The sequence below is a fragment of the Varanus komodoensis genome, unplaced genomic scaffold (genome assembly GCF_004798865.1).
Source record: "Varanus komodoensis strain SLA01 unplaced genomic scaffold, ASM479886v1 scaffold2, whole genome shotgun sequence".
In the NCBI taxonomy this organism is placed as follows: Eukaryota; Metazoa; Chordata; class Lepidosauria; order Squamata; family Varanidae; genus Varanus; species Varanus komodoensis.
This window is the reverse complement of record NW_025335568.1, coordinates 27385053-27408047: the sequence shown is the minus strand read 5'-3', so window position 1 is coordinate 27408047 and position 22995 is coordinate 27385053. Positions and strand designations below refer to the sequence as shown.

The following is a 22995-nucleotide window of genomic DNA, read 5'->3' as shown; positions in this document are numbered from 1 at the left end:
GCGCCGAAAAACAAATAACGACGGCGCCAGGCAAAGACCTTTTTATTTAAGCAACATTTTAAATGTTAATACTACTGAATTTTATCTGGCCAGGGCGGCTTATTTTATATTGTGTGTATATTGTATTTTAAATTATTATTACTATTCTAATATGTATATTTTAATTTATGTGGTTTTATTTATTGTTGTAAGCCGCCCCGAGGCTTTGGTGAATGGGGCGGCATAAAAATGTTTTAATAAATAAATAAAATAAATAGCCCAGATAAAAGAAATGTAAAGGAGGGACAGATTAAAAGTCCTGGGAGAATAAAAAGTTTTTTTCTGCCAAAATGATGTTGGTGGAAGCTCCATGGAATTTTCTCCGGGAAGCCATTACTGAAGTTCCCTCTTCCAGTATTCCCCTACTGCATGTCACCTGGCAGAAGAATTTGGAAAAGAGGCTTAGGAGGCAGTTCTAAGGCATACACAGATGAATATGGAGACAGGCAGTCTTTTAGATTATCTGAAGCTTTTATAACATGTCATAGCTTCTCTTTTTCTTCTTGCCTGGTCAACAGCACCACATACGGATCCAAATAACAACTCCATACTAAATGTGAACAGGAGTGGGACTCATGTAAAGTTAAAAAGTGATGCTAAACTCTTTATTTCAACCTTGTAACCATTTTGACATCGGCTCCTGGCCTTGTGGAGGAGAAAAAGTTATTCATGACTAGCAGTCATGATGAGATGTTATCTCCAGTACCAGAGGCAGTAGAGCTCTCAAAACCAAGTCCATAGGATGGGGAAAGGGGAAGCAGCACTGTGGTATTGTTCATATCCTTTTTGTAGGTTCCTGTAAGCATCTGGTTGGCTCCTATGGGAACAGGTTGCTGGATTCAGTAGGTCAGGGTTGGAGAACATTGGATCCAGCAGCCAAATATGGCTGTCTAGTGTTTCCCAGATGGCCACACTCTCTTGCTTGATCTTATGCCTTTTCTTCTGACCACCAGCAATTTGGTGGTTTGGTGAGTTTATAGTTTTCCACCAATTCTAAAAGGTTCAAATAACCAGCCAGTTACTTGCTGTAATTGCTTTAAGCTGCAATATGCTGGGCTTTTGGTATTTTTGCCTGCCTCTTTGGCTCTGCCCACCACTGGAATGCAGCCCGAGATAGCAACTCTGAAATGAAATTCTGCCCTTGGGCTAAAAAAGACTCAACGCCTTTGTAATAGGCCTTGGCCAGATCCAGAACACTTCTTAAATTCTTAAACTGTATGCTCAGTTCCACACTCGGATAGTGCTATCTTAAATGCTGATTAAACCAATGGTTAAACCAATGGTTGACCTTGGATCAGTCTGTGGAATGATTTTTAATTAGGAAGACTAAACTGAAATCAGTGCTATGGTCAGAAAACCTGCTGCCAACATTGTACTATGTTGTCCTTGGTCCCATAACATTTTACCATGCAGCAGAAAAAAGTCACTGATTTCAAAAGAGCCATTTGTCATTAGGCAAGAGAGAAATTGATTAGGGACACAGTCCTACAGCTTCCTGACATCGTCTGGGATTGGAGCTCTAGCTCCAGAGTCCCATAACTTTGGTACTGGGACTTTGGAAACTGGGCCCCCATCCTTTTGGCAGCTGGCACAGAAAGAACTTCCCTGCTGCTCTCTGAGGCCACACACTTGCATCAGGGGAGGAAAAAGTATGCCAGAAGAAAGCACAGAAAAGAACGCTGGGACCAAAGACTTGCAGTGCCCAGATGGAATTCCAGATGGAGCCCCTTCCCTCCCTCTTCATGCTGTTTCACCTAGATGGCGAAAACCAGGTGCCTTACTTCCTGCATTGGATACAGGTGCAGATTTAAGGTGTATTCAGGGCAGTGGGCATTGAACTGCATCTTTAATAGGTGTTTTGGAATAGTGTTAATTCCATTTATGCATATTAACAAAGGAGAAACTCTGCTTTCATTTTTAGGATTCGTTTTCCAGTGTCTTTCACATGGAATTTGAGGAATTAGAAGATTCCAGTGGGATCCACAAAAGGTAAAGGAACTAACCAGATCCAAAATTACTGTTGCCTCAGACATACAGGCAATGTAGGAAACATAATGCTTTTTGGTTCCGATATAAATAGGTTACAGAAACACTACCAACACAAGCCCAATTGGAATGGATGGGAAACTGCATACCTCTTTGTGCATTCCAATTTCAGGGCCAAAACAGACATTACTTTCAATTTTTATCTATATTGTTTTATTGTTTTACTTTAGCATTGCCTTCATTTCCTTTTGCACTAATTTTCTGTGCAAGAAAAGCAATGGAAGGAGTTGCAGCTAGAAATGCCAGATGTCAAGCGGGGTTCCAAAAAGAAAAAGGTATATCTTATCAGAAATACGTTGGCTACTGGAATGCACGAAAGAATTTCCAAAGTTCAATCTATGCTTTATTGGCTATAGCAAATAAATTGGCACACAGCAAATTCACTGTGTGAATCATGAGAAGCCGTGGATGGTCCTGAAAGAAATGGATGTGCCTCAGCACTTTATTGTCTATAACCTGTTTCATGGACAAGAAGCTACTGTTAGAATCCAATATGGAGAAGGTTTCCTGTAAAGCAAAGGCATCAGACAAGGGTGTATCTCATCTCCCAATCAAATCATTCGGTATGTAGAACATATCATAAGGGAAGGTGGATTAGAATCAGAGGTAGGAATGAAAATTGGTGGAAGATATATCAGTAGTTTAAGAAACACAGATAATACTATATTACTGGCAGAAAACAGCAATGAATTGAAATGACTCATGATGAAAATGCAAGAAGAAAGTGCAGAAGGAGAACTATAGCTGAACATTTAGAAAACAATCATTATCACAGAAGAATTGCACAAATGGAGAAATTGAAAGTGTGAAAGATTTTGCATACCTTGGAAGGGCAGCAATGAAGAAAGGAGAAAAGATCATCAAAGTAAGGACATTTCACTGGAGAACAAGGTCAAGATCATTCACACTATCTCATCCTTTATTACTATGTATGGAAGTGAATGCTGAGCAGTGAAGAAAGCTGATAGGAAGAAAATTGAAGTGTTTGAAACATGGTGCTGGAGGAGATCTTTGTCAATAACATGGACCAAAAGAGAGACAAATAAGCAGGTCCTAGATCAAATCAAGCCCGAACATTCTCTGAAAGCAAAAATGATGTGTACTTTGGGCACATCATGAGAAGGCAAGTCTCACTAATGACAGTCATACTAGGGAAAGTCAAAGGCAGAAAAAGAGAGAGACTGAGGTTGATTGATTCCATGAAAAAAGCCACAACCTTGATTTTACAAGCAGTGAGCAGGGCAGGGACCTTGAACTTGATTTGAAAACCTAGCCTTGAAAGTAAGGGGCTTAACTCCCCCCTCCCCCCGAGGGCCTAATGTAGATTGATCCCCTGCATATATTTTAAAGTATGAATATTAAAGTTTGTTTTGGTCTCAGTGGTACTTAAGGAATGCCAAGGATTGTGCTCATCTTTGCTTGGGAATTCACTGCAAACACTCTTTATCTGGTTTGCAGGATGACTTTAGTTTAAGCATGCCTGATGGCAGTGTGCCATGCTGGAGGGGGAAACAACCCTCAAATAAACCATTGGTGGTTGTTGGATTTTTTTGAAAGTTAGTTCCCCTTCCAGTAAGCCATACCACCCAGTTTCAGACAACACAAAAAGCTGCATTTGGGATATTTCAGCAAATGGTGTCTGGCTTGTGCAACAGCATAAATAAGTCAACATGGCTTGTTTACCCATGACAATTGTTTCATGTTTGACATGTTTCATATACTTTTTCAAAATTGCTTTCTTGATTTAGCAAAAGGACTAGCATCTATTGGCTCCCAGTTACAGCTGGTTTTGGAGCAGGCCTTAGCGTCTAACACCTCTGATGGGAAAGCAGACAATTGGCAAAGCAGAAGATACAAACAAGAGAGTACTTGCTATATCCATGTGACATCTGAACACATAAGAAAGGAGAAAATCAAGATAAAGGTGGTCTGTTACTCTTGCCTGCATATCTTTTTCATCTGGTGCTATGGTACCTTAGAAGATGGTGGACCTAACAAAGCTGAAGGCATCTTCCCACACAATGGGTTGCCAGACAGTGGATGGAGAGATGCTGATTAGAAACGAAAAGTATGAAAAGTCCCCTTTGCAGTCAGTTATTTAGGCTCATGCTGAGTCTGATCTTTCCTGGTCTTTTCGTATGACAAGGTATTGTTCCTGTGCCATTTCTGAGGGATGTGTGTGTCATATTTTCACACTTGACATCTAAGAAGCAGTGTAGAATTGGAAAGAACAAATGTGTGGAAAAGCATGATGCCTATTTAGAAATGTTAATTTCTCTCCACCTTTTACTAATTAAGCTCCAAAAAGTCTTGAACCAATGTACTTTCACTTAAATTGGCTTAATTTTGTTTGTTTAAATGGGACATGGACTGCTGTCCCAAGCAAGCTTCCTTGATAAGTTCTGTCGGGGGGACTTCCAGTTAAATATGTTTAGGACTGAGATACATGTTAGTTAGGTCAAGTGTTTGGTGAAGTGCAACTTGAATAACGTAGAAATTCTGAGTACAGTGTGGTTTACAGAACACAGTCTTCTTGAAGAGTGATGTTCAGTTCATCATATAGTAGCACATAGACAGCTTAACTGGAAATTCTGGCAGTGGAAGAGAATAAGATGATCCAAAGAGAAAAAAAACCTATGATGCCAGGGTTGTGAAGAATTGGGCATAGCATCTGGCAGTTTGTTCAGAAATGTTTTGAAAGTATGTGCTAGCACATTCTGAAACATTTCTTCATAGCCATGAAAAGAGATATAGAAACTTCCTTCCAGAGTCTTGGGAGTTCTCACCAGACCATTCCACTCCATAGTATTATTCTTATTAGGATGAATGCATTTAAAACAAAGTGATCAGGCCCAGTGGTGGACCCCATGCAAAATAATTGTCAATACTGGGAGGGGAGGGAAACATGCATTCAAGTTAAACATAATAAATAATCATTATTACTTGGAAAAGATATGTTTTAGAAGAAGCAGCTCATTTGAAGAAGCAGCTGTTGTATCTCTGTACAACAAGCAGTCCAAATGCAATAAGTGTGCATTCAGTTCTGAAAGCATCTTTTTAACATGAACTTGAGTAAGTGTTGAGAACATTCGTAAGTGTCCCATCTGTTCTGTGTTATTTGCGAAGCAAATCTATTATTGATTTACAAACATGCCAAAATTCCAAATGCATCTGATTATTTCTGCAGTTGGAAATGCCTGTCCTATGCTCTCACATTTTGCATGCCTTTCATTTCTGTTCACTAAATTACTTTTTCAAGTTTGATGCTTTTAACACAGCTATAACTATGTGCAAATTGATTTTGCTAAAATCCCTGCACTTTGACACTTCACATTATTTGAGGGTGGGTACTTTGTGGGATCTACTTGGTTTTTCCACTGGAACCCGAATGAGATCCATTAATTGGAATGGAGCCAAGTGTAAAATAGTGGTTTAGGATGTAGTATTGAGAAACAAGGTGTCTCTGGGCACATAGCCCAGGAATTTGTTTTCAGTACCCAAACTAGAGCATACAAATCCTTTCACACACGCTTTCCCCTCAAACTTTCTCGATTTAAGCAACCTAATGTTTGAAAAAAATGAGTTTACTATTTGTCACTACTGTTTAGTCATGTTGAAATTTGGAAAACCTTGATTCTTCATCGTGGCCTCTGTGCATCACACATATGGGTGCTGCGCCTGCGCAGTGCCTAGGCCGGAAGATTAGAAAGCTAACGGTTTTGGGCAGGAAAACGCTCTGCTCCCCTCCCCCCTGCAGTATAAATAGAGTGGAGCGTCCACCATTTTACTCAGTCTCTCTGACCGCCGTTCGCTGTGCCTTGTGCCTGTTAGTCTCTCACTTAGATCTCGCCACGTGCTCCTTTACAGTTATCTTACTCAACTTACCTTTTTCCTTGTTATATATCCCAGTTTCTCCTTCCCTTGTTGTAGTTCCTCTGTTCATTCTTTTTTCTAAAAAAAAACAAAACCCAAAAATATTACTTACCCTCTGTTCTATCATCTCTTTTTTCCTTTTCGCGATGGCGCAGCGGGCAGCATTCCGCAAGTGTAGTGAGTGCGGCTCCAAAATGTCTCCCACGGACCCGCACGACTTATGCTATGCCTCCTCTGCCTTGGCGAGGGGCATAGAACCGGTAAGTGTGGGCATTGCCTGGCCTTTACCAAACAGGCCAGGAAGAATAGGGAGAATCCACAAGTTACTTCGGGACCAGGCCTTGCTTCAATCTGACCAGCTGGTCTCAAGGCCTACCCTCTCCTCGGCTGCACTGCCTCAGTGCTCCACCTCTATCCCGGCCGCATCCCCTAAGCGCCCCGCCTCAACTTCGGCCGTGCCACTGCAGTTCCCTTTGGATGAAGGTGCTGCTCCAATGGAAGCGCAACAGCTACCTTCTCCTCCAACCAAACAAAAGGAGAAGCGTAAGCATTCAGAGCCGGAAAGGCCCTCCAGCCATAAGAAGCTGAGGAAGGAAAAGGCGGCTAAGGCAGCCCACAAGGGCAAGAAACCCGACCGTCCCAAACACCAAGACTTGGGTTCGTCGGGGTTCTCAGTACCAACAGCCGCCACGGTACCAACTCCCTCAGGACCAGCCCTGCAGTCCACTATGCAGGTGATGCCACCGGGATCCCCCAGGCCTGTTCTTCGGCCTGAGAGCGTGTTTCCTCCACAGGAGCCACCGCTTAGGGAGTCCATCTCTGATGGAGAAATTAGAGATTCCCTGCTGAGGCAATGCTCCCTACTGCCAGTGCCTGCTGTTGAGCCATCTGAGAGACCTGACTCTCCTCCTAGGCGTAGGAGCCGTTCGTCGGAGCGCCATGCAGATGACTGGGCAATGCACGGCTATGGTGGCTATCCTGCCTGGAGTGGACTCCATCCAAATGCCTTTTTTCCTCTGGACCGTCGCTCGCCGTTGATTCCAAGAGAGGCACCATCCACTTCTGGCCGTACGGAACGCAGACCTCCTCCGTCTCCTGAAAGCTCTTCGTCCAGTGGGCATTACCGCTACCATCAAGACTCGGACGAGGCGGAAGTAGACTCCATGTCTCTGGATGAAGCTATTACTTCCCAAGACCCGGGATCCCCAGATGAGCCCCATGTTTCTTTTTCAGAGCTGGTTTTTCGCCTAGTCCGGTCGCTGGAGATAGAGGCCTACCACCACCCCGGGCCCAGCACAGATTGGTTTTATGACATTGGTTTTATGAATCTGCCACCGTTGCCTTACCGTTGATTACCACGCTTCGCCAGGCAATAGTTCAGCCCTGGGACCAACCGGCTCAGCCGCAGGCGATGTCTCGCTGGTACGAATCTGGGTCCGAGAAGACGATATCCCGTTCCTGCTGCGCCACCCGAAGCCTAATTTGGTGGTGGTCAAGTCATCTCAGGGCAGGGAGGCTCGGGGACATACAACATCCCGAGATAAGGAAGGGAGGAAGGTTGACATGATTGCACGCCGGGTCTATGCGGCTGCAGGACTCGGTTTGCGTATTTCAAATTACACTGGCACGTTACCAGTACTTCATTATGCAGAAGCTGGAAAACGTAGTCTCCTCCCTCCCGGACCAGCAGGCAGACCTAGCCAGGGTCTTCTTAAACGAAGCGAAGCAGGTGGCCATTCAACAGTTGTCTACGACGAGACATCATGTAGACACTGATTCTCAGGCCATGGTTAACGCTGTCTCTCTCCGACAACACGCGTGGCTCAGGAACTGCAATTTCCCTGAGGAAATGAAAAGGAGGGTAGAAGAAATGCCATTTGATGGCTCCGGTCTCTTCCACACGAAGACTGATTGGAAACTCAAAGCCATCCACGAGTCCCATATGACGGCGTGTCGAATGGAACTCCCACAAGTGAGACGTAAGTGGCCATGGTCCAGACCCTACGGGCGCCAGCAATATCAGCCTTGCCAGCAGTTCCACCAGCACCAGCAACATAGGAGGCAACAGCCCCACAGTGCTTCTCCCAGGGCCGCAGGCGGTTCGACGTCCCCGTTGATGGTCCCGGCGAACCAGTTCATCTCTCCAACTCCCACCTTCCCCTCTCCCCTTTGGGAGTTGGCTCCAAAGCCAACTTCCCATTTGGGAGGCCATTACATCTGATAAGTGGGTGCTGTCCATCATTCAGCTCGGATATAGAATAGAATTTGACATCATTCCACCATCGAGCCCTATCTGATTTACACCGCCATCTTTGGTTCTGTGTGATGAAGTCCTTCACCTTCTTCATAAGGGAGCAATTTGACAACTCTCTTGCACTGATGGGCTACATGGATTCTATTCTAGATATTTTACAGTCCCCAAACGGGACGGTGGTCTTCGACCTATCCTGGATCTAAGAGGAGTCAATAGATATATCAAACTGAGGAAGTTCCGGATGACCACTTTACAGAATATTCTTTCGTTGCTGAGGGAAGGAAATTGGTTCACCTCATTGGACTTGAAGGATGCGTATTTTCATATTTCTATCCATCCTTCCCATAGACGCTTCCTTCGTTTTGCTGTCAGATCCGATATTTTCGAATTTAATGTTCTACCATTCGGACTGACTACGGCACCGAGAGTCTTTACAAAGTACATGGCCCCGGTTTGCGCCCACCTGCGTCTCCAGAGTATACAGGTCTACCCCTATTTAGATGATTGGCTAATTGTGTCACGGACTAAAGATGACCTTTTAGCGGCTGTCCGCGTGACTTGTGCTTTGCTTGATGACCTCGGACTCTGTATTAACCTTAAGAAATCGTCACTTGTTCCCACACAGGTCATCGATTTCATCAGAGCACGTATCGACTTCACCCTGCAAAGAGTGTTCCTTCCTCCGTTCCGCAGGGCCACTCTGTGTACACACATTCATCGGATTTGACAAGAAAGGACAGTTCAAGCCATCACTATACAAAGATTGTTGGGACACATGGCAGCCTCAGTGGCCATTGTGCCACATGCAAGGCTCAGGCTCCTCCCGCTCCAATTATTTTTCAACGACTCATTCCATCCGCAGCGGGATCTACAAACCAAGCTTCTGTGGATTCCATCTTCGGTCCTTCACACCCTGACATGGTGGACTATTTCACGCAACCTATCTGTAGGCGTTCTGTTCCTCCCACCCCAACCGACAGTGACAGTGTACACCGATGAGTCTCTCATCGGGTGGGGTGTGACATGTGCAGGATTTCGGGTCCAAGGGGCATGGACCCGATGAGAAGCGGTGAGGCATATCAACTTCCTTGAGCTTCTAGCGATTTTCAACGCTCTCAAATCTTTCAAAACCGTCTTACACTGCCAAGTTGTTCAGATTGCATCCTACAGCATAGCTGCTGTTTTCTATGTCAACAAACAGGGCAGGACAAGGTCACCTCTCCTGGCCCGTTTGTCAATGCAAAGCTGGGACTGGTGCATTCCTCGGGGCATCATGATGCTGGCGGTTCATCTTGCGGGAACCAACAACGTGGAAGCCGACGCACTGAGCCGACAGATGTCAACTACCCACGAATGGGAGTTGGATCAAGTGGTTTGCAACCAGCTGTTCCAGTTATGGGGACAACCAGATATAGACTTGTTTGCAATCTGGTTGAACAGGGTGTGCAGACTGTTCTGCTCCAGAGCGGGGCTGGGATTGAACTCGAGGGGAGATGTCCTAATGATCGACCGGAACAACCTGTTCTTCTATGCGTTCCCTCCAATCCCACTCCTCATGAAGGTAGTGTCAAAGATCGTGCACGACAACACCACAGGAATCCTGATAACCCCATGATGGTCAAGGCAACCCTGGTTCACCACTCTCCTCACTCAGTCCAGAGGAATTTTTCAACGACTTCCACTTGTTCCTCATCTGTTAACACAACACAATGGGGCAGTCCAACACCCAGACCTACTCTCTCTGAAACTAACAGCGTGGTGCTTCCGATAGATCTGATTTTCCGTCGGCTCCGTTGCTGCCCCGATGGACGCAACCAACTCCTCCCTCGGAACCATCAAGGTCCACTTCGGGACTGATAGTGTTATCCTCGGAAATCCAGGCAATTCTCAAATCTGCACTACGACCTTCCACACGCAAATCATATTCAGCAAAGTGGAGAAGATTCTCTTCCTTTGCCAATGCCCATTCCTTCTCTCTGGAGTCGGCTTCGATCGAGAATATTTTGCAATTTCTATTCGACCTTCATCGCTCGGGACTCAAGCCTTCATCTATAAAGGTCTATACGGCTGCTATTTCACACTTTCTTGGCAGCATCCAGCGGTCATCTGTTTTTTCTCAACCCCTGATTCGCCATTTTCTTAAAGGGCAACAAAGTTTGCACTCGTCAGTTCGACCTGTTATGCCAACGTGGAGTTTTTCTGTTGTACTTCAGGCCCTTACAAAACCTCCATTTGAACCTCTGGCAACAGTAGATTTACGCCTAGTTTCATGGAAAATTGCCTTCCTTGTTGCAGTTACTTCAGCCAGGAGAACCAGTGAACTGTGTGCTCTACGCATAGACCCACCGTTCTTGAACTTTCACAAGGAAAAAGTCATTCTCCGAATGGACTCCAAGTTTCTTCCCAAAGTGGCTACACCGTTTCATTTGAACCAAGACATTGTCCTCCCTGCATTTTTTCCATCTCCGTCGACTCCGATTGAGCGCTCTCTCTATACACTGGATGTTAGGCGCTGTCTAGTTTTTTACAGGTCTCGCACAGAAGCGTTCAGGAATTCCAATAGACTTTTTGTCAAGTATGCTGCTCCAGACAAGGGTTTTCCAGTCTCATCTCAGCAACTGTCCAAATGGATTGTGCAGACCTTAGTCCTAGCATATCAACTGGCAAAGCTTGACTTGCCCTCACTTCCGAGGGGGCATTCTACATGAGCAGTAGCGACTTTGTCAGCCTTTGCAGCAGGGGTTCCAATTCAGGATATTTGCAAGGCTGCAACTTGGGCTGCTCTATGTACTTTTGCCTAGCATTATCGGCTTGATGTACGCGCCAGAGGGAATTGTTCTTTTGGCAGAGCCGTGCTCTCTGCCATTCTTCACTGATGACATCTTCCCTCCTCCAAGTCTGGTAAGCTTGCTAATCACCCATATGTGTGATGCACAGAGGCCACGACGAAGAAGAGCAGGTTGCTTACCTGTAACTGATGTTCTTTGAGTGGCCATCTGTGCATTCACACAACCCACCCGCCGGCCCCGTTCGGTGTCGGTGAGTGGACTATTTTTTTCTTACTGTTGGTTCTGTGTTATTCCTATGGAACTGATTTTTTTCTTGCTGTGATGCTGTTTTTTGAACGTTAGGGGGTGAACGTCGGTCTTCAAGACTGAGTAAAATGGCGGACGCTCCGCTCTATTTATACTGCAGGGGGGAGGGGAGTGGAGCGTTTTCCTGCCAAAACCAGTTAGCTTTCTAATCTTCCGGCCTAGGCACTGCGCAGGCGCAGCACCCATATGCGTGAATGCACAGATGGCCACTTGAAGAACATCAGTTGCAGGTAAGCAACCTGCTCTTGCCACAATTCTGTTTATAATATGTAAATGCCTTTTTGTAAAGAATTAAAACCCAAGACGTTAATCTTCATCAATACACAGACAATCCATAGACCCTTTGGCAGTGATATTTATATGGAAAACCACATTAAAGAATGAATTAACAGGTAGATGAAAATTAAAGCAGTTAGGTCTACCTTTGGTTGGGTGGTTTGGGATGAAGCTAAATATTAAAGTACACATAATGCAGCTATGCGTGCTAGCTTGTTCTACATCCCTTGTTCTACAGCCCATGTAGCCCCCAGTTTGGATTGGGAATCTAGGAATGAAGGATTCAAACTACTTCCAACTTGATGTTATTTTTGTTTAGCAAAACAAACACAGGAGGGCTTCAAAAAATGAAAAAGAAGTATCCATTTGTCCAGTGGAGCTATCAATGTCTTTTTAACCTCTCACTGTCCCCACACTCCCAGTAGGGGCAAAGAAGTGGAATTTCTGAAAAACAGTGGGTGTAAGAAAGCTGAAAGTCCTCCCTTTCCTGGAGTACCCCTTACCTTATAAGAATCAGTGCTGCATGTGTTTCCAGAAAAGTAGAGAAACAAGCATTAAATGAAAATTTAATGAACATTAGTTGAGGTCTTAGTTTTGTTAACAAGAGCTGTTTTTCAAAGGCATGCTATTTAAGCAAGCTGCTAGAAACTGGCATGTTGCCTACCATAAAAGCAGTCTTCAGACATGGCCAGTGCATGGCCAGAACTGCTGGAAGAATTTACTTTTATCTGATATATTCTGGGGAAGCCAGCCATTGACTCTTTCATCTTTGATTTAGTAGGTATACTTTAGACTTGCTTTTTGAAGGATTAATATATGCCTCCCATTTTGTGTAAGAAGCGTGGAGAAATAACTCTTTCTTCTTACTTCAACAGAGACTATGATACAAACCAAATTAATTATATGTATGCACAGTACGTCAAGAATACCATGGAGCCTCTTAACATTCCAAATGTTCGACAAGACAAAAGATTTCCTTGGACTGTAAGTAGCATAAATCTGGATTTAGAAGTTACCAAAGAATGCAAGGTTGGTCATGTAGATCAGTTACAGGAAATACTGATTATTTTGACCTACGTATTCTAGATATTTTGGTTATGTAAGTTGGTTTTGCTCCTCTTATATTACTGATAATAATTATATACGTTTACAATTTATGTATTACTTATATAATTACTTGATTTATACTTTGTTGCAAAGGGCCTTGAGCATTGTGTAAAAATAACACTGATATTGTCTGCCTCTAGCTACTTTCTTGGAAGTCTCCCTTTCACTTTGACTGGGCTGCAAAAATCTTTACCACTACCTTTATCATCTGTTAGCCTTGCTCCCCACACTTTGCTATTTAACTTTCCAGGGCTGAGTGTGTGATAAAAAAACTGTTCAGTTTGATACATTCACAGTTTAAAGATCTGTACTTGGAATTGTATCCAGTTATTTCTACAGTGCTGAAAGACACTCTGAAACAAATGAGACTTAAATTAGGCTAATACTGGATACAGTCCATTGGATGCAAACCATAGAACTGCACTAATATTTATTCATATGGTATGGTATGAATCACATTTGAAAGGGGTTTGTGATTTTGTTAAGAGAAGAATTAAAGAAAAAATAGCTGAAATGTTGAGTAGTGCTTCACATAGTTGCACCCAGATAATTCCCATGCTGCACTTCTCGCAAATGTGAAGTTATGAACTTCCGGGCATTTGATAGTTGAGTTGTAAAGGGTAAGAAGGCCATCAGGTATGATATTGGACGATGGTCTGATGTTCATAACTGCAGTACATAAATCTTAATGAAAATCTGTTAGTGAATCCAGCTGCATTGATTCAGTTGTTAGCCTATTAATGGCTGACTGATTTCAGTGTGTCATCTCTTGGAATGACCAGTTCTGGATCCAAACCTTGATAGTGCAGTTAGGGCAACTCAAGGATAAAATAAGACTGTAAATGTACATAAAGCAAAAGGCTTGTACAATTGTATATCTTACTAACGGATGGCATCGGGTCATCTAATAAGGTTGGTAAGGTTTGTTTCTTTTCTTACCAGAATGGAAGTGCAGACAGTACAAACCAGAATATTGAAAGTTTGCTGTGCACACCAATTAAAAATGGAAAGAAGAATAAAGTGATAGGTACAATATTTTTGATGGCTTCTTATTGTTTTTTAGTTTGTCCACTAGATGATTGTGTGACCATTGGTCTAGCTGCAAATAAAATATATTCCTAGTATGCTCGCTAGGAGTTATGTTCCTAATGTTGGATTCCACTTTACTCCTAATTGTCCCTGATATCATTCATAGTTTCCATAATCACATGAATGCAAGATGTCATAAGATTTGCATCCTGATCTGAAATGCATGTTATTCTGTATTAGTTTGTGGAGGGGGAGATACTTTGGATCAACATATACATACTCAAGAATTTCCCTGGTGTTTGTAAGGCTGCAAAACAGAATACCAAAGTTTGTACCCAGTGCTTGTTTTACACTAAGTGGAAATGCTTTAGCTTGTGCAAGGCAAGGTACCCAATTTTTGCCGGTCCCTTTGACCCCTGTAGTCCTTGGTGTAGTCCATGCTGTTTCTGAACTTCGGAGAGCCCTTTAGTATAGAATACACTGTACAGTGGTACATTGGCTCACAAAGTTAATCTGTTCCAGGACTCTGGTCATGACCCAAATTGGTCTTGAGCCAAGTTGAATTTCCCCATAAGGTTCAAAGTAAATAAGGTTGAGCCATTCGGTAACCATTTTTTTAAAAAGAAAAATGTGAAGCAAAGTGACAACAACAAAGATCGTGACCATCTCCCCTCCCACCCCAAGCACAAGCGCGACCATCTCCCCATCGCCCCCAGCACAACCGAGATCGCGCCTGTCATTCCTGCAGGCGCCCGTCATCCCGGCACACTGGGGGGTGGGGGGGAGAGACAGGCACAATCACAGGTGGGGTAGGAAGAGACGGGCGCAAACGGCGCGCTGGGGGACAGAGAGATGGACGTGAATTTGGTGTGCTGGGGGAGGGAGAGACAGGTGCGAACGGGGCACACTGGGGGAGAGACAGGCGCAAATGGGGCGCGCTGCGGGTGGGGAGATGGCCGCAATCATGCTGGTTTTGCAGGGGAATGGCCGGGATTGTGCCTGTCTTTCCTGCAGGAGCGTGCCTGTGATCACGCACATCTTCCATGCACGAACGCAACTGCGATCGTGGCCATTTCCCCACTTGGGGGTGTGGGGGAGATGGTTGTGATCTTGGTCGCCACCCAATGCGGAGTTCACGACCCACGTCAAAATTTTAATGAAATTTTTGTTCGTGACCCAATTTGTTCGTGAACCAAGGCGTTCATGAGCCAAGGCACCAGTGTATTATATGGCAGAGGGCAGAAGGTAGTACTCTAGGGGATATTGACTTCAATTCTCTGAAGCGCTTCCTGTAGGGCCAATGGTCTGGGATATTGGAAGTTGTCCAAAACAGGAGCGCTGCAGCAGGCTAGAGGGTTTGTGAAAATTGAGCCTTGTGTACACAGAAGAGCTTCTGTCACCTCCTTTGGACTTTTCTACACCAGCTTGTTAATTGCTGTATCTAATTTTGCTTTTTACAGCATTGAGATCTAAGCTGTACATAGCAACATAACTATATAATTATACATAACTATGTAATTAATCAAATTATTTTGTTTTTATATTGTGTTTATTATTGTGAGCCGCCCCGAGGCTTCGGCGAATGGGGCAGCATAGAAGCTTCCTAAATAAATAAATAAATAAAATAACTTCTTAGTGATACTGTGTTACAATAAAAGAACTCAAAATGTACCACTATTTTCCCTCATTCTAAAATAATGTGCCATTTTCCTGATCTGTGAAAAACAGCAACAACAAAGTGCAGGAAAGTCCTCTGGAAAAACAGTAGCAAAACTGGAGGATCACAAAGTCATTTAAAGAGCCCATAAACAGCCATGAGGAAGGAATGATGAGCACACAATTAATGCCTTGTATAGAACAGCTTTTTGTGGTCTTTGCAGCTGTGAGTGAAGTCCTTGTTTGCCTAGGCCTTTAAAATAACTTTTGTTTTTAAACATTGGGCTCTAGGTTTGTGATTTACTGTATATTTGTGCCACAAGCTGTTTTTCCTACCTCCTCCTGCCCTGGGAAAATAACATTTTATGTTGCATTTTATTAACACAATCCATTCCATTCAGTGCAGTCCCCCAACCCTACAGGGCCTGCTATAAGGAGAAATGGACATGCAAGTCCACTTCCACCAGTCTCATTAATTCTGGCTTCAACCAGACAACATATGTTTTTGGGCAGCCTATGCAAATACAGTAAGTTAAAAAGTGTTATAATCAGGCAGCCTTTTGGTTGTTCAAATTGTGATGTCAGTCACTTCGATTGAATTATCCTGGTTGAGACAGAATGTTTTATTATTTGTTGTTACGATACATGCCCTGTGTTTTATACCCTGCTCTTCAATCAAATGTTCAGGGCAATTTAAAATAATATTTGAAAAACACAACAAAATAGCAGATAAGTACATAAAATAAGGCTTGGGACCTGGATACCTAAAGGAACGCCTGCTTCCATATTTGCCCTCCTGCCCCTTGAGAGCCAGTGTGGTGTAGTGGTTAAGAGCATGGGACTGGAACTCAGACGATCTGGGTTCTAGTCCCCACTCGGCCATGGAGCCAACTGGGTGACTTTGGGCCAGTCACAGGCTCTCAGCCCAACCTACCTCACAGGGTTGTTGTGGGGATAAGATGGAGGAGGAGGAGAATGATGTAAGCTGCCTTGAGTCCTTTGAGGAAAAAGGCAGGATATAAATCGAAAAATTAAAAAAAAATCGAAAAATAAATAATCCTCTGGGAGCCCTCCGTGAGAGATACCAGGAGGCAAAGTACCCGGAGGAGGGCTTTCTCTGCGATGGCGCCCCATCTGTGGAATGCGCTCCCCAGAGAGGTCCGCCTTTTTATTCAAACAATATTTTAACAATGTTTAATATTTATAGGTTTTAATTGTGCAGCTGGGGTGTTTCCGGATTTTAACTGTATTTGTATTATATTTATTTATTTATTTGTGTGAGCCGTCCCGAGGCTATATAGCAAGGGGACGGCATACAAAAACTTTAAATAAAAACAAATAAATAATAATAATAATTTCTCCATCATTTACCCTGCTTTCATTAAGCTTGTGTCTGTATGAAAGATACGTCATCCCCTGGATTGTTTCAGTCAGCTCTTTCTTTACCTTATGTAATTCTAAGCTACCTTTATGAGACAGAGTGGGCAGAAAATCATCCTCTGCCTGAAAGAAGGTACCCACCTCTTCTTCCCAGCCCAGCCTCACATTCAGACTGATCAAAATGCTACAGATTCTTTTTCAGGGTTGTATATAGCTATGTTTGAGTGGTAACCACTTACCTAGAATTTCCTCCAGGTGACTGGACAGAGAAAGTTGTGTAAATTAGAATAGAAAGACCTGGCTGTTAATGCCATAATTTGAGATGTCTAACATGAATATTAATTGTCAGGACAGCTGAGAACTCTTCCCTGGCCTTGTTTTCAAGGCTCTTTCTTTCCTTTTTCAAGCTTCATAACTGTTTCCTTAAAGGGATCTGGATGAACAGGCCTCTGCATCATGGAAACAGCATTCTATTTAGAGACTGTTCGTTGGAAATATAATGGAGCATTCCCACTCTAATTCGCACACTGTGTTATGAATGAATATTTTAAATGTAACTGGATGTATCCAAAGGTGCTCTTATGCTCACATCTTGCACCACAGTGTTGCAAGAGGAAAAACACACACACATGAAAATTATAAACTATAGCTCAATCTGCATTAACTCCTGCAGAAGTTCTTGTCCAATATTTGCAAAACACCACTAGCAGCCATTTTCCTTTATGATTGTTTGGCTCTAATCCAGTGATAACATAGTTAAATAACTCGAGACGTCATCCAGTTTTGTGGCTGCTTCACTGACTAAAGTTACATCCTTCAGTGAACAGTTGCTGTATAAGCAATTGCTGTTACCACAAGAGAGGACAACACTGAAATGCTGAAGATGAGTCCTTATGCACCTCAAAGGCAGCACCATTGTAATGACAGGAAAGTTGGGTGTCACAATTGGGCTGACTATATGAAGTATATACTCTAATGGTAGCTTCAGCATTACCCACAACCTTAATAACGCACAAACTGAACCTCCTGTTCATATCGCTGAAATTAGCTATTTCTCCTTCTGTCTTGTTCATCCCCAGTTCATTCTTTGTACTTCCTTATAATATATAAATGCATACATAATTATTGTGCATTGTAAAAAGACAGTTGAGCCAACAGTTTTCCTTCAGGGGTAATTAATGATCTGATCTATAACATTTCATGAATGTTGCTTCTCTGAGATGCTCAAAACTGACTAAATTAGCCTGAAGTGCCTAATCTTGAAAGTTAAGCAAGGTCGGTCAGGCCTGGTTCTGATCTGGATGGGTGACTTAAAATGCTGTGAGCTGTCCAGAGATCTTTGGCTATAGAAATGCAATGTAGTAGTAGTGGTGATGATGATGATGATGATGATGTAGATGTAGTATCAGGAGAATTGTACCTATACTCACCCCTTAATGCTTTGGGAAAAATACTCCAGAAGGGAGATTTAATTAGGAGGGAATCTGTGCCATGTTAGGCGTTTTGTATGATGATTAATTTGAGAGTTGAATTCCTAGTGAGGTGTTTGTGGAAAAGTGTCACCAAAGGCATTAAGAGCAAATGGCATCTGGAGACTTACCTGGATACAGCAGATAGTCTATGGGCTTATGAACCAACAATGTTTTCTTTGTAGTTAACTTACAAAAATACCTTGTCCTTTTTCAAATAAGGATATACAAGCTCTGTATACTATTAACTTGTCTTTCATTACAATTCTTTTGGCATGCTTACAAAAATCTAATTAGTTTGCAAAGGAGAAGTTTTCTTTAGGAATCACATCAAGCTAAAATAATAATAAATATTCTAAAGGGAAAAAATCAGAGGACAATTGGAGAAGGATAGAAAAGAAAATACATGGTTCAGTTTTTGGTCATAGTAGCTACCTTGAAACTTAGGTTTATTTATTATATAGATTTATATACTGCTTTCTATTGAGCTATTGTGAAAAATTTGATATTTGTATATTCTGGACCAAACCTCTGTACACACACATCATTTATAAAACCCAAACATGACTTCAGGATCTTAAAAGGTCCGTGGCCAATGGTAGAATACATACTTTCCGTTTTTGAGAACTTGAAGTGGAAACTTTAATTTGCTCATTAACCTTACAATTCTTTGAAAAAAGAAAGGATGTTAGTTTTCTTTTGTTTAAATGTGTGGTTAACTTTAAGCTATTGTATATAAATTTTTAGTTTTGATAATGATCTAGGAGTTTGTCAGCTGGCAAATAAGATGGAAGAAAATTCTGGCAAAATAAAGGCATTCAACAGAAATGATGAACAGTTTCTGGAAGCTTTTGTCATCTTCTGCGGCTTGGGTATCCAGAACACACAGATGTATGAAGCTGTGGAAAGAGCCATGGCGAAGCAGATGGTGACATTAGAGGTGAGGCTAAATCAAGGCAGCCTTTATGCAACTCACAGCTGCTTCTTTACTGGAACTCCCTTGTTGAATTTAAGGCAAGCCAAACTTGGCTGAGTGATCAGTTCAGGATCTCTCTCCTTTTCGCTCGCTCTTTGCTTCTGTGTTTCCATGTGCTTTGCAAGGTATGTGGTAGTTATTGCTTATTAACTGCTCCCCTGGGATTCAGCAATGGACACAAATGCTGCCTTCCCTGAATGTGCTGCATAGTCACTGAAGTAGGTGGCTTATCCCATTGTGCAGAAAAAGTACATGGTTATAGACATTGGAACATCATCTTCTCTTTTTCTGAGGCTTTTTATGATGTTTTGGCTCAGCCAAAGACGTACCTGGAGCAACAAGAAATTTGATGCTGTAAATTTTGGATCCACCTGCACCTTCCAAGTATAGAGAATATAGTATATCTTTATTATTTATTTATTTAGCAAACGTCTGTGTTGCCCCATTCGCCGAAGCCTATCTAGAATGCAGGTTGTGCAATAAATTACATTCTGAAAAGAAGGTTCTGCATTTACGTATCTAGCATACCTTTGGCTGTGGTGGCACTTGGATTAATTAAAGTTCTTTATGAAAATTAGCTTGCACGGCTGTGTGTTCCATATTACTAACACAGGTACTTACCCTTTCAAGGAATAAAAAAGGCCACATGGTCAAAGACTGAGGTTATGAGTCTAATTGCACGTGAGTTAAACATGCATCCAACCCAAACAGTAGAGTTCTATTCTCCCTCATTCACACCCCTAAATAATAAGTTTCGATTTGTTCATTTCTATGAAAAATATTTTCTCTTAGACTGACAAAACCTCTGCCAAGATTTTCTTAAGACAAGATTTCTTTTATGCCTGTGTTACAAACTCTTGGAAAAAGCAGATTTATTATGACAACCTTGTCAAGGTTATAATTATAGCCATGTTGTAAGCTATTTGTCTTTCATATAGGGGCATGGAAGCTTTTCAAATCTTTTTTTTAATAAAAGAAAAGAGTTCTTTGCTCATTTAAGGCAACGATGTGATTTTTTTCCATTGCTTGCTGTCCTCAGAAATCCTTCATGCTGGGAAGGATTGGTAAACTGCTCATACAAGTCTCCATCTTGTGCTAACATATAAAGAAACTAAGCACAAAGCTTTCTATGTTAAAGTTACTAGGCCCCTTTTGAGGTGTTGGTTGTTTTGGTGTCCAAAATTTATAACTAGTTGCTGTATTATTAGGGGAGACTAAAGTTGCAAGACTTAACACAGACTATTTCCATATTCTTGCTAACATTGGAATCTTCAAAGCATGGCTATTGCTTTAAATGACATGGATATTACATTTACTGGCTAAAGTCCACTGCAGATGTCCTGTTAGTTATCTATTAACCACTGATGGAAACATAACTATTCTAATGAATGTGTAGCCTCTCCTCCAGTGTGAAAATGCTTTTCTCTTGTTTTCATAACTTCTGAACTGGCATTCATGTTAATAGGCTTTATTTTGTATATCCATTTCAAACAATGGTTTTAAATCCTGTGGAAAGACCCAGCTGGTGTCCAGCTGCTAATGCCATTTCTGCTGCACTAGAATAGGGGTAGGGAGTGTGGTACCAGTATATGCCAATATACCACTGGGCACCTTTATTGGCACAAGCAAGGTGTCTTATTCCTCCCATGTGTTTTCGTACCTGCTGTTGAGATTTCTGTGAAATACGTTTCTGTTGGTGCTGTGAAAACTGCATTCAAAGGAATGGTTCAGTGCATTGCAGCTCAAACTCCAACCCTATCTTGTACTCAGTCTTCCAGCAGCTCCCTTGTCCTTTGCCATGGTTTCCAGGACAACTGCTTTATGGTGGTGCCCAGAACAAAGAACAGCTTCCCAAATTTTCAAGTATGCCCGCAGCTCAACTGAAAATGTTGGCTTACCCCATGTTAGAACAAAGCAATGTCAGTGTCATGTTTGTGCAGCCCTTATTAGCAAAATGAATTTCCCTGAAAAGTACTGTGCTGTCAAGTTGTTAGTGATGTTCTGTGAGCATTAATTTCCTGTAGCACAACCTGACATCATTGGATCCTTAGCTGAAGAGAAAACTTAGTTAATATTAACCATAAATAGTGGTGCTGCACTTGTAATGCTAAGCCACAGTTGAGATAAACAAGTGGAAATAGAGGAGAGTTGTTCCTGGGAATCAGATGGGACTGTGCACACGTTCTGCAAGCAATGGTTTGTGTGGATCTAGCAGATACTTGCATTAAGGCTGAGATTTGTATACACAAGTTAAGGGCTTCTGCAGTCCCCTACAACAGGGGAAGGCAACTTGTGACTCTACACATGTTTTGCATCTGCAATTCCCTACACCCTTTTGGCTATGCTGGTCAGGGTTGATGGGAGTTATAGGACAAAATATGGAGTTATAGAACAAAATATCTGGAGAGACACAAGTTGCCCATCTGTGACCTACAATAATAGAATGCCTGGTCCTTAATACTTTCCTCTGGCTTATTGATGAAACAATACAGTAATCTTGCATTGTTGGTTCAGCTATTGTTAGAAGATCCAGCAGACTCTCTCCAGTATCGGAGGCAATAAGTCTCTGTACACCAGTTGCTGGTGAACTGAGGCAGTAGGTTGCTTTCACATTCATGTCCTGCTGGTTGGCTCTTGTGCAAACAGAATCTTGAACTTGATGGGGCCCAGTCAGATTTATCAGGCCTCTTCATATTTTCTTAACTGTGGCTCCCAGGGAACGATGTGTTTTAACAATGGAGTAACTACTTCTGTGCTTCTGCATTCACGCTCTCCCTATTTCTTTAGCATTTTTATTTTTATATGGATTTGGTTTCCTTTTTCTGTAGGTCCTTTCTTATCATGCTTCAGCTGCTGAAGAAGAAACTAGGGAACTTCAGGTAACAGCGGTAATGACATTTTTTGTTCTACTACTTTGTATTTTATGATATTCCATGTCTAATTGAGGTTGCTGGTACTTTCGGCTTATAATGATCCAAACTATTATATATAGGTATGAACTGCTAAGCAAACCATTATGTGCAAGTGAAAAGATCTCATTTTGTAATCAGGTTGCTATAGTTCATTTCTGCCTGGAGAGTAAGAGGTAGAGATATCCTAAAAAAAGTGTAGCTTTTGTTAAATCATCTCTAATGGACAGTTTGCCAACTTCCAGATACCACAGGCTCCTTGGTGAAGTGGACTCTTGCACATGGATAGGAACAGAATTAGTTGGAAGTGAAAATATCCATCTTGTGGCAGCTTAACTTGATCACTCCTCAGTGCTCATTTTGCGTTCTTCTGCAGTGGAGGAGGAGCCAAAAGGGAAAGCTTGGACAATGCTCCACTTGCATTTTGGCATCGCACAAAACTCAGGTTGCTTGTACATGTATTAAACTATTGTTAACTTTTGTAGGGTAAATGCTTTCTAGCAGAAATGTGATATTTCCACAGGGACCCTGTAAATCAGTAGCAGAGCCAGAAACACAAGCCAGATCTGTTTATTCCCACTCCGCTGCTTTGTTCACAGTGGGACCATTGCCTGGGCAAAGGATCTGCCTTAAATTCCATTAGACATAATTCTATTAATTTGACATTAACTCGGACTTAAAGTGTACATTTGTCAGTGCATAGCAACAGCTTGTGGGAGGTGCAGCTGTTAAAAAAACCTGTTACATAACTGAATGTCTTTCACTTAGTGAATAGCCTTCCTGGATATTTTATGTGTGCATATGTGTTGTTATTTTAAAAAATACAATGTTACACATATGCCAACACAGTTTGAATGATGGACTTTTGTGATCCGTACAAGGGAAA

General features: G+C 42.3%; 1 protein-coding gene across 5 annotated transcripts in view; it reads left to right on the top strand.

The window, feature by feature from the left end:
* Window positions 1–22995, top strand: part of PDE5A (phosphodiesterase 5A) — a 95045-nt gene that overhangs the window by 48202 nt on the left and 23848 nt on the right. For 4 of the 5 annotated variants that reach the window (XM_044428279.1, XM_044428281.1, XM_044428282.1 and 1 more), the window contains exons 7-11: window positions 1961–2028; window positions 12459–12567; window positions 13633–13717; window positions 18989–19164; window positions 22029–22088. In XM_044428279.1, coding sequence (XP_044284214.1) covers window positions 1961–2028; window positions 12459–12567; window positions 13633–13717; window positions 18989–19164; window positions 22029–22088 — 498 coding nt within the window. The remainder of the gene's footprint in view (window positions 1–1960; window positions 2029–12458; window positions 12568–13632; window positions 13718–18988; window positions 19165–22028; window positions 22089–22995) is intronic. The other variant, XM_044428280.1, reaches the window with a different exon arrangement.